The sequence below is a fragment of the Schistocerca serialis genome, chromosome 4, assembly GCF_023864345.2.
Source record: "Schistocerca serialis cubense isolate TAMUIC-IGC-003099 chromosome 4, iqSchSeri2.2, whole genome shotgun sequence".
NCBI classification, from domain to species: domain Eukaryota; kingdom Metazoa; phylum Arthropoda; class Insecta; order Orthoptera; family Acrididae; genus Schistocerca; species Schistocerca serialis.
Window position 1 is genome coordinate 233,379,239 of NC_064641.1, and position 17,426 is coordinate 233,396,664.

At 41.2% G+C, this 17,426-nt stretch overlaps 1 protein-coding gene across 1 annotated transcript in view; it reads left to right on the plus strand.

The window, feature by feature from the left end:
- Window positions 1-17,426, plus strand: part of LOC126473932 (UDP-glycosyltransferase UGT5-like) — an 85,108-nt gene that overhangs the window by 45,908 nt on the left and 21,774 nt on the right. The window contains exons 3-6 of the mRNA XM_050101290.1: window positions 2,372-2,553; window positions 2,649-3,108; window positions 14,710-14,932; window positions 15,018-15,237. Of these exons, the coding sequence (XP_049957247.1) occupies window positions 2,372-2,553; window positions 2,649-3,108; window positions 14,710-14,932; window positions 15,018-15,237 (1,085 nt within the window). The remainder of the gene's footprint in view (window positions 1-2,371; window positions 2,554-2,648; window positions 3,109-14,709; window positions 14,933-15,017; window positions 15,238-17,426) is intronic.

A 17,426-nucleotide genomic window follows, 5' to 3' on the forward strand; every position in this document is an offset into this window, starting at 1 on the left:
ATCTTCGGGCCTCAGTTCTTTCATAAGCAGTGAATATAATCCTCCACCACTATCCCTTCCTTTCAGCAGTGGTCGAACTCAAAAACGTCAGGCTTTTTGTTTTCGTCTTCGTTGTGCCCTAATCCGAAGATTTACTGTCACTGCCAGAGCAATAGTTCTAAAAACAAGTGGGTCCTCCTTGTGCAAAATGCTGTATGAATACATATAGCTGTGTAACCAAGTCTCGTAATATAAAACTAACTGTTGAGTCTGTAATTCAGTACAGTAGTAACCTAAATAAGATAATAGTAGTCACTTAATAAATAATGATAAAAAACAATTTCTTATTAAATAGGAACCTCGAGACACATAAATAATTTGAAAAAATGTTGTCCTAATATGTCACAGGGCACCCCTTGTGTTTCGCGCGGCAGAACGAACGACATTGCAAGAGGTCAGGAAGTTCTGTTTGCGTTTTGCTCGTTATCATTGTGTACTGCGCACGTGCGGCAAGTACAGGGTGTTTCAAAAATGACCGGTATATTTGAAACGGCAATAAAAACTAAACGAGCAGCGATAGAAATACACCGTTTGTTGCAATATGCTTGGGACAACAGTACATTTTCAGGCAGACAAACTTTCGAAATTACAGTAGTTACAATTTTCAACAACAGATGGCGCTGCGGTCTGGGAAACTCTATAGTACGATATTTTCCACATATCCACCATGCGTAGCAATAATATGGCGTAGTCTCTGAATGAAATTACCCGAAACCTTTGACAACGTGTCTGGCGGAATGGCTTCACATGCAGATGAGATGTACTGCTTCAGCTGTTCAATTGTTTCTGGATTCTGGCGGTACACCTGGTCTTTCAAGTGTCCCCACAGAAAGAAGTCACAGGGGTTCATGTCTGGCGGATAGGGAGGCCAATCCACGCCGCCTCCTGTATGTTTCGGATAGCCCAAAGCAATCACACGATCATCGAAATATTCATTCAGGAAATTAAAGACGTCGGCCGTGCGATGTGGCCGGGCACCATCTTGCATAAACCACGAGATGTTCGCAGTGTCGTCTAAGGCAGTTCGTATCGCCACAAATTCACGAAGAATGTCAAGATAGCGTGATGCAGTAATCGTTTCGGATCTGAAAAATGGGCCAATGATTCCTTTGGAAGAAATGGCGCCCAGACCAGTACTTTTTGAGGATGCAGGGACGATGGGACTGCAACATGGGGCTTTTCGGTTCCCCATATGCGCCAGTTCTGTTTATTGACGAAGCCGTCCAGGTAAAAATAAGCTTCGTCAGTAAACCAAATGCTGCCCACATGCATATCGCCGTCATCAATCCTGTGCACTATATCGTTAGCGAAAGTCTCTCGTGCAGCAATGGTAGCGGCGCTGAGGGGTTGCCGCGTTTGAATTTTGTATGGATAGAGGTGTAAACTCTGGCGCATCAGACGATACGTGGACGTTGGCGTCATTTGGACCGCAGCTGCAACACGGCGAACGGAAACCCGAGGCCGCTGTTGGATCACCTGCTGCACTAGCTGCGCGTTGCCCCCTGTGGTTGCCGTACGCGGTCGCCCTACCTTTCCAGCACGTTCATCCGTCACGTTCCCGGTCCGTTGAAATTTTTCAAACAGATCCTTTATTGTATCGCCTTTCGGTCCTTTGGTTACATTAAACCTCCGTTGAAAACTTCGTCTTGTTGCAACAACACTGTGTTCTAGGCGGTGGAATTCCAACACCAGAAAAATCCTCTGTTCTAAGGAATAAACCATGTTGTCTACAGCACACTTGCACGTTGTGAACAGCACACGCTTACAGCAGAAAGACGACGTACAGAATGGCGCACCCGCAGACTGCGTTGTCTTCTATATCTTTCACATCATTTGCAGCGCCATCTGTTGTTGAAAATTGTAACTACTGTAATTTCGAAAGTTTGTCTGCCTGAAAATGTACTGTTGTCCCAAGCATATTGCAACAAACGGTGTATTTCTATCGCTGCTCGTTTAGTTTTTATTGCCGTTTCAAATATACCGGTCATTTTTGAAACACCCTGTATATCCCGCGTGGATGGTGTAATAAGTCTATGTGAACCAGTCTGTAGTTACAGACATGCACGCTTGCAGGGCTGGTGCATAGGTGTACGGTTTACGCGCATCGTGTAATAGGGGCATAAGGCGCCACGCCTCAACCCCACCACAGAGTTTGCAACAACAAGAATGATATCGATCTTACACACAAAGCAGTTAGCCAGAAAATTGAAAGATATGTGTCAGCAAGTTGATGTTTGTCGATGCCAGCAAATCAGACTTATGCAGTGAGTAGACAGTATAAGTAGCCATGTACACAAAATTATTGCTGAAATACTTTACCATTTCTTTTCAGAAAAATGTACAGAATTACACGGAAATAGACTTGTCTAGTACGTACGATTACTGGCGAGCAACGTTTGATTTTACATCCATGTCTGAAACAAGTCCCATTGCATTGATGAGTATGATGGAAGAAGCTGGGAAACGTATTTGCGAACTACAGCTTGGCTCTTCTCAGATCAAAGACTTCCTCAGGTAAGTGGCACAGTGGAGTGTAGATGTGAAAAGCTATATTTGATAGCTTTCCAAGGTTTGATATCGAGTAGTTAACGAGCGGTTTCATGTTTCAGATCCCGGCCGTCTTTCGACGTCATTATTCTGGAGCATCTCATGTACCAGTGCTACTACGGTTTGGTATATGAGCTGGGATCACCGCCGCTGGTTGGTTTCGTGTCCCTAGGTATCCCCTCTCCCGTCCATACCTCGTATGGAAATCCCAACAATCCTTCCTACTGCCCAGATCTCATGCTTGGCTACTCCGATCACATGTCCTTCTGGGAGCGAATGTACAACACGTATATAATACTCCGTCTGAATTACCTTTGGCGGAATGTAATACTGAAGACTCAAGATGAGGTCATGAGAACGTATTTCGGTGCTGAACCGCCATCTGTGCTGAAAACAGAAACAAACATAAGCCTGATCCTCGTGAATAATCACTTCAGCATGAACTACCCACGGCCGATGCTACCAAATGTGATAGAACTGACAGGGCTGCACATCGAAAAGCAACGAAAGCCTCTACCCAAGGTAGGTACTAATGTTGCTGCACTTAAGTGCTTAGTTAAATAAATCAGTGTTGGTACAATATTAGTTCCACATAATGTGAAAGAAGACAAGAATGCATGCAAATCAGGGAGGAGTAAAATTTAACATATATGGAGTAGTATCTTAGAGGGAGAAGAATTAAGCGAGGAATCAGCTGCTCGTTGATGGAGGAAACGAAACGATTTGGATGTATCCTACAAACCTAAAGCAGGATGACTGGAAGGGGGCGATAGCGAATCACCAACCTCCCAAAGACAAACCCGGAGGAATGATATCAGGTGTGTTTTACTCCAAAGTAAGTATCAAGTGAGGAAAGAAGTTATAGTCTATTTGCAAGAGAACCAGGAACAGAGATATGAAACACAGGCATTGTTAAAAATTTTCTGCATCAAATCAGCAACACATTTTAACCTGCAGGGACCATTTTATCCATGATTCATAAAGATACCTAGGTGAATAAAACAGATCTACATCTACAGGGATACTCTACAAATCACATTTAAGTGACTGGCAGAGGGTTCATCGAACCACCTTCACAATTCTCTATTATTCCAATCTCATATACCGCGCGGAAAGAATGAACACCTATATCTTTCCGTACGAGCTCTATTTCCCTTATTTTAGCGTGGTGATCGTTCCGCCCTATGTAGGTCGGTGTCAACAAAATATTTTCGCATTCGGAGGAAAAAGTTGGTGATTGGAATTTCGTGAGAAGATTCCGTCGCAACGAAAAACGCCTTTCTTTGAATGATTTCCAGCCCAAGTCCTGTATCATTTCTGTGACACTCTCTCCCATATTTCGCGATAATACAAAACGTGCTGCCTTTCTTTGAACTTTTTCGATGTACTCCGTCAGTCCTACCTGGTAAGGATCCCCCACCGCGCAGCAGTATTCTAAAAGAGGACGGACAAGCGTAGAGTAGGCAGTCTGCTTAGTAGATCTGTTACATTTTCTAAGTGTCCTGCCAATAAAACGCAGTCTTTGGTTAGGCTTCTTCACAACATTTTCTATGTGTTCTTTCCAATTTAAGTTGTTCGTAATTGTAATACCTAGGTATTTAATTGAATTTACGGCTTTTAGATTAGACTGATTTATCGTGTAACTGAAGTTTAACGAGTTCCTCTGAGTACGCATGTGGATGACCTCACACTTTTCGTTAATTAGGGTCAACTGCCACTTTTTGCGCCATTCAGATATCTTTTATAAATCTTTTGCAGTTTGTTTCGATTTCCTGATGACTTTATTAGCCGATAAACGACAGCGTCATCTGCAAACAACCGAACACGGCTGCTCAGATTGTCTTCCAAATCGTTTATATAGATAAGGAACAGCAAAGAGCCGATAACACTACCTCGGGGAACGCCAGAAATCACTTCTGTTTTACTCGATGACTTTCCGTCAATTACTACGAACTGTGGCCTCTTTGACAGTCACATAACTGAGACGATATTCCATAAGCACGCAATTTTACTACGAGCCGCTTGTGTGGTACAGTGTCAAAAGCCTTCCGGAAATCCAGGAATACGGAATCTGAAATCCCTTGTCAATAGCACTCAGCACTTCATGTGAATAAAGAGCTAGTCGTGTTTCACAGGAACGATGTTTTCTAAACCCTTGTTGACTGTGTGTCAATAGACCGTTTCCTTCGAGGTAATTCGTAGTGTTCGAACACAATATATGTTCTAAAATCCTGCTGCATATCGACGTTAACGATATGGGCCTGTAACTTAGTGGATTACTCCTACTACCTTTCTTGAATATTGGTGTGACCTGTGCAACTTTCCAGTCTTTGGGTACGGATCTTTCTTCGAGCGAACGGTTGTATATGATTGTTAAGAATGGAGCTAATGCATCAGCATACTCCGAAAGGAACCTAATTCGTATACAGTCTGGACCAGAAGACTTGCTTTTATTAAGTGATTTAAGTTGCTTCAGTACTCCGAGGATATTTACTTCTACGTTACTTATGCTGGCAGCTGTTCTCGATTCGAATTATGGAATATTTCCTTCGTCTTCTTTTGTGAAGGCATTTCTGAAGGCTGTGTTTAGTAATGAAATTATATCCATATTCTAATTTTATTTACAAACAACTTCTTTTCGAATCATAGACAACAAGAATGCGTAAACTGTACCTCCTTATAGGTGCTTTGGAGTCTTTGCTTCCCAAACTACCTCCTGTTAATTTATGGAGTATATGCACACTGCCTAAATTTCATTAGCCAGATTTTCTGGAACGTACAGCTTCTTACTTGTAACTCCTATTAATATTCAGTCCAGAACCACGTAGATGCATATTATTACACCATTGTTAATCACTCCCAGATAGTACTGACATCCATGGTCCTAGATATCTGTATAAACTGTTAGTGATCTACAGGTCTTTTGTAATCGTTTTTCAATAGTATTCTACATAAAATTTCACTGTCCACGATCACCGTCAGCACGCTGTCGACGTTGTCTGTTGATCACTACAGTAAATGAAGAACAGTAATTTTCGTGCCACATTTCCTTACATGATGCACATGAATGTTACTGAAAGAATCATTACACGCAAATCATGTAATCCTAGGGCTAAGGGCTTGTATTTCGCAGACAATGGAAACATACCAACATAACTTACATCGAGAACATTTCATGACAGGCAGTTAACTTCAAGAGTCTTTTATACTGGCGACAAGTTTGGAAAACAGCAATTCGCAACTTAAAGGCACAGATAAATTAAAAAGCAACAGCTAACTTTATAAAGTTGTGTCAGAATAACCTTGTACTTCATATAGGTAATTCTGGGGAATATTTAGGAAAATATTTCAGTAGCATTTTAAAGTTTTTAGATTGAATGATTTTCTTAAGTCTCTCACCGATAAACGTACGGAAACAACAAAATGTACGAAATAAATCAAAGTCCCAGATCTTTCTCACGACAAACAAAACCTTATCTATTCAAGAGCTATAAATTTATTTATACATAAAGTATCTTACTCATTAGAGGGACAAGCTGAATTGCGTGTTCTTTTTCTAGAAACAAAGGCACATGAAGCAGGACCCATAGGGGTGAAATGCCATTATGTGAGGCGTAAGTAATGGTATTTTTAACCGAAGGAAGTACCCTCTGCGCAATGGCGGTAAAGAGGCGGTAAAAATGTCTTAACTGTGTGTAGTGTTGGCAAACTTCGTGATGTTTGTGAAACGTTCTTCATAAATACTCTTGATGTCATGTGTTTTAAGATTGTACATTAGCAGGCTGTCATAAAGACTAAGAAGCTGTCGATCTAAATTCAGGAATACGTGCATAGATCTGGAGAAGCGATGGTTATGGCGGTTAAAACCATTAGGGAAGACTGATGTACCTATAACTGATTAGAGAGTAAAAAGCATCGAACAGAAGACGAAGCATTGTTCTCTCGTAATATTTGTTTACAGCATTTTTAATTTTTTAAATGATGTTATCTTGCTTTTAGCTGTTAGTGTTTTATTTTACAATTGCAGTTTTGACATTTATGCCATTTTCAGGTATAATATTTTTGAATATAGGCAGACATTAGACAGGTATGTGGATATTTCGTTGTTATCTCTGCTTAGTGACAACCTATACTTCCATATATTATGCTTGAAAATGGCGCAAATGCCGAAACTGCAATAACAAAATAAAACACCAAAAGCTAAAAGCAAGAGAACATCGTTCAATAGAAGGAAAAGAGGAGGCGACCACACTAATGAAGTATCCTTATCCTAAAGGATATCACTAATCTTAGTATCTTCTGACGCAGCGTTAAGTTTAGAAATAGTGGGTACAAGACATTTTCAACACAGAAACCAGCGGGAGGGGGTTCATATTTGAATGGTTGTTTGATAATAGTCCCATATTATTTCTTCACAAAGCGTATTACAGTTGCTCCTCTACATTAAGCGTCAGATGGAGTCACTTACATCGACCATTTTATGTAAACTTTCAGCAGTAGTTATAAAGCCCACTGCAGATTTAAAATGTTTTCTGTAAACGGTATATTGTTACTTCAGGTAAATGTGAAATTTGTTTAGTTACCAGTTCTCTACATATATTTCACAACTAAAACAAATGTTTTGATAACGATGAAAATTTCGAGTTATGTTTGGCGTCAGTTTTTCGTGTGGCTACATTAAGTAGTGTATAAAACCATTAATTTTCGTACATGTCCACACATTTTATTCTCGTTTACAAGTCTGCTTATAATTCATAAATATTCTAGAGTTGTACGAACTTAATTACATCTCCCACGGTCCGCATAGTTTGTTGTGTCAGTTCCCTACGAAGTCGAAAATAAATAAACTTCCGTAGACAGTTGTATGTAAGTAACACACTATAGTTGAGAAATTCGGAAAAATGAGTTATTATATTATCTATAGACTTAGCTAAATAGTATGGTTACGCTAAGTCTATATCTACATCTACATCCACACTCCGCAAGCCACCTGACGGTGTCTGACGGAGGGTACTTAGAGTACCTCTATAGGTTCTCGAAGTCTAGATTCGTAGATGAGAATTTCTGTACATAATGACTGTATTCTTATTAATAAAAGCATCGATTATTCGACTACCTGGAACCAGTTTCTGTGTCCTTTCATCTTCCATTACTTCATACCTCACGCTCCCTATCTTCAGAGAAGTGAATGTTACGTAATTCATATCCAGTAATTACCCTCCAGTTTTTCTATTGTTAATCAGTCTAGAATGGATATGAGCTGCCTATTCCTTTATGACCTCTTGCTGTATCTGGTCTTTCGAGGAACTTATGTCTAGGACTAGATTTGTCCCCTTGGTTTTCTTTATTATAATTTTTTACATATCTTTGAAGGATCCCTATGTTTGAAATGTTTCTCCACGTCCCGGACTTGTGCTCTGACAAGTAGAGGGCCGTCAGAGTCTGTGGCAGTGGACGAAATTTTCCGTAACTGTATTTTGCTGGTGCGTAATTGGTGATGTGACGGTACCAGGTCTGAGCTGCCCTGTTGCTTATAACAACGGGGACAGTAAACAAGCAATATACTAAATTCTCATCATAGTCGGTTTCCTTAAAAAGATATGCGTTTCAAACATTCGTTTTTAGTGAAACAATGTTTCCCTACCGTACAAGGTTGGCAGCTGGGAGTCTAATGTGCGTTCCCGTTCTGTAAATGTTTTCCACTTCTCTCGTTCCTTTTTTTGTGGTTAATACGGATTAACTAAAAAAATTTAACAATGTCACTCGATGTACTCCGTAGCCATTGGTTCATTTTATAAGAAACACGGAACTCGATACTAAGGGTGTTAAATATAAACAATATTTATAATACCAGTTGCCGCGCGGGATTAGCGGAGCGGTCTAAGGCGCCGCAGTCATGGACTGTTCGGCTGGTCCCGGCGGAGGTTCGAGTCCTCCCTCGGGCATGGGTGTGTGTGTTTGTCCTTAGGATAATTTAGGTTAAGTAGTGTGTAAGCTTAGGGACTGATGACCTTAGCAGTTAAGTCCCATAAGATTTCACACACATTTGAACATTTTTTTATAATACCAGTTAATTTTTATTTTTTGCTCCACACTGTTCATATTTAAATTCTGTGTTTCTGAATATTGTTATTAGAGGCTAATTGTATTTAATCGCCAGTTTCTTCGAGCTTACAAAATATATAATCTGAATTTATGTGCCTTTTGACTTTAAGAGATACTAAAAGAAATCACGAGAAATAAATTGGAATAGGTGTTGAATGGAAGATTTTATCTAATTTTGGAAAAGTCATAGTACGTCTGCTGCTCAACAAGATTCAAACTGGTAGAGCAAAACAAGACAAATTATTGGCAACAGTATACTGTGAGATCGTTTGGTGGAAAATAGCTCTCTACTTTAGTGTGGTAGAAATGGAGGAGGATTTCGACGTGGAAGAAATAAGTTATTCTGTGAAATACCCAGTGTTTGATGGAGCATTGATTGGTAGGAGCTGAAACAAGTCTGCGTGAGTCAATGAGACACCTTCGAAGTTTCTAAAACTAATGGTTGCTGTACACAGTAGTATGACAGTCAAAACCTTATGAAACTAGAAGCTTAATTTCATACTTCCAGAAAACATGAGAAGGCACGAATAAATCTGCTAGGTGTATGAGGACTGTTAATTACAGACTGGAATAGTACTCAGAGGAAAAGAAGCAATTATTGAGAAGTAGCGGCTCCGGCCACGAAAACTGACAACGGCCAGGAGAGCAGTTTACTGATCCGCATCCAGTGACACCTATCGATCGAGAATGACGCAGCGGTCGGTCGCTATCGTTGGGACTTCCAAAGCCTGTTCGGACGAAGTTATTAAAACAATCAAAATCTTTAAGATAAGAAAAATACTCCAATAGGGGAATGACAGTAAGAAAATCAAATAACAAACTTAGAAGGTGACCAATTGGCTTAGACCCAATAAAACATATGTCTCATTGGTAAGCCAGACTAACTTAGGTTACAATTAGGTACAGTACAAACAGTTAACAGAGTAATAGTGCAATACCATTCGAAAATTATTCTTATCAACTGCACCAATGGGTTAGGACCCAATGATAAAAGCGTGTCACAATACGGTAAGCAGTTGCAGTGGGAATAAATAACTATAGATTAAGAACATAAATGCTATGAGATCTCAGGCTTTCCTGGCGAATGTGCTGTATCCAAGGTTCTCGGGTGTCAAGCCGGATCCGTTCGTCGAAGTTCCACGATATTTCGGCGGATAAACGTTCCGCCATCATCAGGTGGTGCTGATGGAATGATCTGTCTGCGCTGTGTCCGTGATATTTATGTCCGCGGGGTCCCGAGTCGTATCCCGGCGCGGGCGACCGGTGGGGCGCCGCGTGTTGGGAGGGGTGGGGGAAGCTGCAGCCACGCCCGGTGCTAGGCGCAGTCCATCTCCGTCCGCCGTGGCGAAAGGATCTCGCGTCCGCTCGTGCCGTTGCTCTTTGATGGTGTTTAATAACGGTTTCCAGGCCTTGCTAAGTTGAAACCTGGTGTCCCTGTTGATGAGGTTATCTGTTACTCGAATTTATATGCCTCCTTGTAGATACTGTCCCAGTAGGCACTTGTGGCAGTCAGGATTTTTGTCTCTTCGAATTTCGCTGTGTGTCCGGTTTCAATGCAGTGTTCTGCTAGGGTCGAATGGCTGGGTTGGCGTAAGCGGGCGTGACGTTCGTGTTCTTTGCATCGGCCCTCGACCGTGCGAACTGTTTGGCCGATGTAGGATTTGCCACAGCCGCACGGGATTTTGTATACGCCCGCTTTCTTCAGCCCTACGTCATCTTTTGCCGTTCCTGGTAGGTCACGAATCTTTGCTGGTGGCCGGAAGGCTGTGTCAATCTTGTGTCGCCTTAACAGTCTCCCTATTTTTGACGACACGTTGCCAGCAAACGGCAGAAAGGCCAGAGCTTGCTTTTCTTTTCGGGTTGTTCTTCATCTCGGTTCTTGCTGCACCTCTGTTGTCGGAAGGCCCTTTGGATTTGGCGGTTGCCACCATCCGGCGCAGCTTAATCGAATGCTCAACACCTTGGTACATAGAGCACACTCGATCTCTGATGAACAGAACTTGCCAACGGAGCTCAAACACCTGGAGACCGTGTTCCGCAAGAAGAAATTCGAGTAACAGATAACCTCATCAACAGGGACATCGGGTTTCAACTTAGCAAGGCCTGGAAACCGTTATTAAACACCATCAAAGAGCAACGGCACGAGCGGACGCGAGATACTTCCGCCACGGCGGACGGAGATGGTCTGCGCCTAGCACCGGGCGTGGCTGCAGCTTCCCCCACCCCTCCCACCACGCGGCGCCCCGCCGGCCGCCCGCACCGGGGTACGACTCGGGACCCCACGGACATAAATACTACCGACACAGCGCAAACAGATCATTCCATCAGCACCACCTGATGATGGCGGAACGGTTATCCGCCGAAATATCGTGGCTCACGCAACACGGCCCCTAGTTTTACTAGGGCCGTGTTGCTCGAATATCAAACTTATCAGCGGAAGTGACGTCACGATAAACGGCGCGTGACGTCTTATCAGCGCTCACGCTGCGCCGCAGCACGGAGCGTCATTCGCTCTGCGAGGAGTGCATAGCTCTGGGTCTCGCTGGGCGTTGGCTTGCTACGTTCTGTTAGTTAACGTGCCACAGCAATGCCTTTGCGACGTGCATGGCGCCGTCGCTGGCGGCGCAGCGTTTCTGTTTATCGTTCTTTGAAGGCAATTGATATTGACTTGGCTGGTCAGTTTAATAAACAACAACTAATTGGAGGTCCAAATGTATTTCGTGGACTCAAATTGAACTTCACATGTGATGTACAAGCTGTGTTTGGAGGTAGTACATGGCTGACACTTGCAGTTGTGTGGGGCAATCATTGTGATTATGGTGGCCTTGAAGCTTTCCCAGATGCAAATATTCTTACATGGAAGAAGTCCCACGAACGGATCCGGTTGGACACCCGAGAACCTTGGATACAACATAAATGCTGAAACCAATGACTATATATAGCAGCTTCACCAAACGGTCCATGTTGAAGCAAAACAAAATTTTAAGAGCACCACAAATTTTACATGTACTAAACTTCAGTAGTATTCAGATAAATAAGAACATGTACAGCTTAATCGAATTAATGGCTGTTGACCATGCAAAAAAGGTTTATAACCGGTGAAAGTGCTCAAAGGTTTGCCTGAAATTTGCCTAAATCGCAAGGAATGCATAAGTAACTACGTACTGAGATTTACAACAAAATGACGAAACAAGAAACAGGCTGATCTTAAAGACGATGTTTCTTAGATTTACTTGAAAATTTAAAAGAAACCATTTATATTAAATCACCTACTGCCTAGATAATTGAAAAGTTTGAAGTGAGGTAAACCCCTAACCTCGGGACGACCGGGAAACAAAAGCAGTAGCCGATCAAATACACAAACACAATGTGTAGGACCTGGCAGGTAGCAACGCAAATAAAGGGACGACAGATGACATCCACTCAGCTTCTTCAAACAGGCAGCAAAGGACAAGTAATACGAATTTGATGTAATCAACTGCCCAGCTGCCTTACTAAAATAGATACCTTTTCAACAATTGTATTACAAAACTGGTGAATATCACCGGATCCGTTAGAGCATGCAGTGAAGTCCTTAGCAAAAATTTCATTAAATAAAGACTAGCCTGTCCTTCGTCAAACACATACAGATAGAATTAAACCTTACTATACTTAAATATAAGCCAATACACGAGTTCCAGTAGGCCTAAGTACTATACAAAGCCAACTAGACTGAGGGCTAAATAGTATCTGAATGAAATTCAAAAACGAGCAGAGCCTGACAACTTCAAAGCAACACTATTTTCATTAAAACGGGAGGCAGTAATAGGGACTAAAATACAAGGCGCCCAAAAAGGAAAATAGTAAGCAAGATCATGGCAAGAAATTTACAGATTGAAATTAATGAAAGCGCCTTGAAGAAAGTTCAGTGACATGGCGACGAGACAACAAACTTGATGCACGTTCGCCACAACTTGCGAAAACGTGCTTTGGATCAAAACCACAAATAAGCGCCTTTCGTTCACAACAGACAGATGTAAAAAGACTAATACCGAGCAGGTGCGAAAGGAAACAGGATGCATTTACTGAGCTCAAAATTAATGCCTTTTATCAAAGGGAAGGTTCACAGTGCTTCCTCCAAACAGACTCGTTCCTTCCACGGTTGAATAGCTGCAAGTTAAATAAATCCCCGGCTTGATTCCGCCAAAAACACTCCACAGGTGGGCTCGCCATCTTTCAGCAATGTTCGGCCAAAATGGAGTGCTTACACGCTCCTGGTAAACGCTGACCTCCAAGCGCCACAGCTGCTAACCTGTCAATTTCCCATAGCTCACCTAGCTCGGGCTTAAATCTGGTCCGCCACTGCTTACGTCCGCACTCTTGTGGCCAAGAGTCCTCTGATCTCCCAGCGATGAGCCAGAGACAAACCCAGAGCAGAAAAAAAACGATATTAGGAAAAGACCCGCACATGCATGGCACAGTTTCTAAGCTTATTAATAAAAATAATATTTATGAATTTTTTAGATGGAAGAGGATAATGTACACAGTCATCTCACTAATGGACTGTCCAACATAAAGACAATTACAGGTTATGTAATTGGAAAATCTAAGAAGATATGCTAACGTTCAGAAAGGTGTAGGATGGGAAGTAACTGATCGCCATTCTTGTCTAAATAGTATGTCGAAGACATAATGAACGTCAGCTTAAGAAGAAATACAGTGGTTTTGTTTAATGGACATCATATTCGCCACTGAGTGTGGGATTATTTATTTCACAATTGCCAATTCGGCCTCTGGGCCATTTTCATGAGGTACTTCAGAAGATTTTGCTTCAGCACAAATCCTCTGGCACAACGTCAAAAGTAGGCCTTTTCATTGTAGAGATACAGCAACATCAGACAAGTGCGAAGTTCTGTACGTCGTCAAATGACGTAAATTGTGTACACAGTTTCGCATTCGTCTAATATTACTGTATTTCTATAGTGAAAAGGTCTGTTCATCACGATGACATGCGTACATGTCGGAGGATGTTAAAGTCTGACAAGCACTGAAGCAAAATCTTTTGCCGTTCCACTTGAACATTGCCCAAAGACCGAAACTGCAACTGTGAAGTGAATAATACCCTACAGACAAAGGCGAATATGATGTCTTTTAAACAATTCTGCATGACTGTGAACCCCGATCATGAGACGTTAAACAAGACTATGAGTGTTTTGAGGAAGCTGATAAAGCTCAAATGCCACATAGACTTTTGGCTGAAGGTAAGACTGACTTAGAAGAACTGAGAAATGTAGTGGACAGATTAGTTAATATAAAATATGGGTTTCAGGGATAAAAAAGTAAATATATAGGTTTTGAAATATAGCAGACACGAATAACTAATCACCTACGTACAAAAAGTGGGAAAAACTCATTAAAAGACAGAGATATCATATCCACATACAGGAGAATAATGCCTTTTGAACAAAATAAGTTTGCTGATAGCCATAATAACACAGCAATGGAAAAGCAGCTCCTACGACAGTAGGTATGACAGAAAGCCATTTTACAGGCGTGCAGTGTGGATTGAGGGGAAATTTGTGTAGAAGAAACAGGAGCAGTTGGACAGTGCAAAAAAAAATGTGTACAGTTTAAGTACCGTGACGGAGCACCACCGAGGGATTCTTTGCAAAGAATAAGAGAGGAGATAAGATTTTACATATTACTTATCACGTTAAAGGTTGTATTGTAATGGTTGACCTGGACTTTTATAAGTGAGATAATTTGACATTTGAAAAAAACAGTTGTTTGGTGGGACGAGTATGTGTGAGGGTGGGGTTGGGAGCTGCGGGTGGTGATGAGGGCTAGAACGATGAATTTCGAAGAAATAAAACAATAAAATGTCTATACATATTATGGACGACTAGAAATGTAATAGGCTATGTAGGGATGCACATATTGTAATATTTAATGGAGGAACAGAAGATGGTATCTAAGACGTCAAGGCCTTATGACTGTTAATGCTGTATAACTTAAAGCCTGTTTTATGAAATGTCATAGGATATTCAAAGTTTTCTTGATGGCGCGGAAAATGGAGTCATCTACTTCAGCCTGGGTACCAACGTCCGAGGCAGTACGATGCCCGAGCACAAGCGTCGGGCCTTCCTGGAGGCTTTCTCGCAGCTGCCACAGAGGGTACTGTGGAAGTGGGAAGCAGATGACCTCCCTGGCCGTCCAGGAAATGTCAAAATATCCAAGTGGCTGCCACAGCAAGATGTGTTGGGTATGTGAAACCTTTATGTCTGTCAGGATATCTAATGGTAGCATATATTGGCATAATGAGGCGACATGGTTCTTCTGTTCTGCAGCTCATCCAAACATCAAACTGTTCATTACACAAGGTGGGCTCCAGAGTATGAATGAGGCAGGCTACTTTGGTGTTCCTCTAATCGGAATTCCATTCATGGGTGACCAACAAAACAATGTGGCGAAAATGGTTCAAGCAGGCATTGGCTATCATCTGGAGTTTAAAGATGTCACAACTACTACTGTTTTGAATGCTATTCGCACTGTTCTCGGCGATCAAAGGTAAAACACAAATTCACAGCGATACTTTCAGCACAAAGTTGCACAAAACTCATAATAGGGAATGAGACAAACACTACTGACATTGTGTGAGTACTTTAGAGATACAAAACTTTACAAATAGTCGAAAACTTTGCATTTACGTAATATACCAACATCTGTAAATGAGAAGACTGTTACATCAGTAGAGAATACAAACTAATACAGGGTGTTTCAAAAACCACTTTACAACTTTGAAAATTCATATAAATTAATTCATAGTACCTACAGAGATGATTGTAGTGACAATTTGTAGGGAAATACATAAAGTTTTATCTCACGTAGTTCGCTAGTGCCGAAACGCACCGTAAGGAGCGCTAATGGCAGTTGCGTTAAAGATGGCTGCCTTCACTGGACTCGAGGGTGCTAGCTGTGTGTTTTAGTTTGAAGAATCGAAGTCGGCGACAACAGTTCAGCGTAATTTCCGTACCAAGTATACTAAAGATCCTCCTAAAAGGCCTACAATTTACTATTGGCATAAATGTTTTGTAGAAACAGGGTGCTCGGTAAGACATGTGAAATCATCTGATCTACCAAGCACATCTGATGACGTCGTTGAGCGAGTGCGAGTGAGACAACATTTTGTCAACAGCCCTACGTCCCAGTGTGCATCTCGCGGACTGCAAATCCCACCTATGACTGTTTGGTGTGTGTTGAGAAACCGTTTGCTTTTGAAACCATACAGACTTAAGATCATACAAGTGATAAAAGACACTGATAAAATTGCACGCAAGCACTTCTGTGCGGATAGGTTAAATCGATTACATGAGGATGAACATTTCTTGGTCAAAATCATCTTTAATGATGACTTTTCATTTAAGTGGCATGTTTATCACACAGAACTGTAGGATTTGGGGAGTGAAAACTCCACATCAAACATTTCCACATGTTCGTGATTGTCCTAAACTGAATGCTTTTTGTGCACTGAGCAAGAACAAAGTGTAGAGCCCATATTTTACCATGAGAGAACCATCAATGGGATAGTGTATCTGGATATGTTACAATAATTTTTGATACCACAGATCTATGAGGATAACCAAGAACGAAATGATTGCTTCATGCAAGATGGTGCACCACCTCACTACCTGGCTGATGTCTGGGATTACCTAAAGTAAAGTGACAACTTAACCATGATGTGCCAACTACATGACTCCCCCCTCCCCCCCCCCCCCCCCCCAGACCTGACACCACTTGACTTTTTTTATGGGGATTCACCAAGGATATTGTGTTTGTGCCTCCTGTACTGGCTTATCTACCTGAAATTAGAGCAAGAATTTACACCAGCACTGAGCAAGTTACACTTACAATGCGACACAGAATGTGGGAAGAAATTTACTTCCGATGAGATGTTAGCAAGATAACCAATGGAAGCCACATACAACATCTTTAGTTTAAGATAAAAAAAAAACAACTTGATGTGTTTCCCTACAAACTAGCACTAAACCCAGCTCTAGATCTTCTTTCAATAAATTTATATGAATTTTTGAAGTTGTAAAGTCCTTTTGAAACACCCTGTATGTGTAAACATTTCAAAGCAATTACTAACTCTTAATGTACAGTCTTCGCTGAAATAACAATTTGAAATCAGCGATTTAACGATGACCATAAAACAGAATTGAGAACATTGCAAAGGAAAGAAGATGAAAGCAGAACAAAAGCAGTAGTGGTATGCATTCCCAGATGTAAGTAACTTCAGAGAGATTCTATCATGTTTATGATTCAACCATGCCATTTATATTATTTATATTGTATCATTTTCACATGGATCTCACTCAGAAATGACAAATCCATGTAGATGTACTAGTGAACAGAAACAATGCTGTAATGGATGAACATAATTATACCTTCTTCACTTAGCAATTATTTCATTTTGTAGTTATTCTTGCGTTCTGTTCAGCATTGGCGGAAAATTCATTTAATGCTGGTACAGTATTATTAAACGCTTCCTAATCTATCTATTATTCAGGATAGACTAAATCTAATGGTACTTGTAATAATGAGGCACAGGCTTTATAGGTATTATTCAAACTTTAACTCATGATTAGCAATTCATTTATCTTAAAAATTCATTAATTATTTTCTTTTCTTTTCTTTAGAAACTTACCTTCTTTGCTTCAAATGGATTAAAACTGTTGAAGTCTCCTCATCAGTAT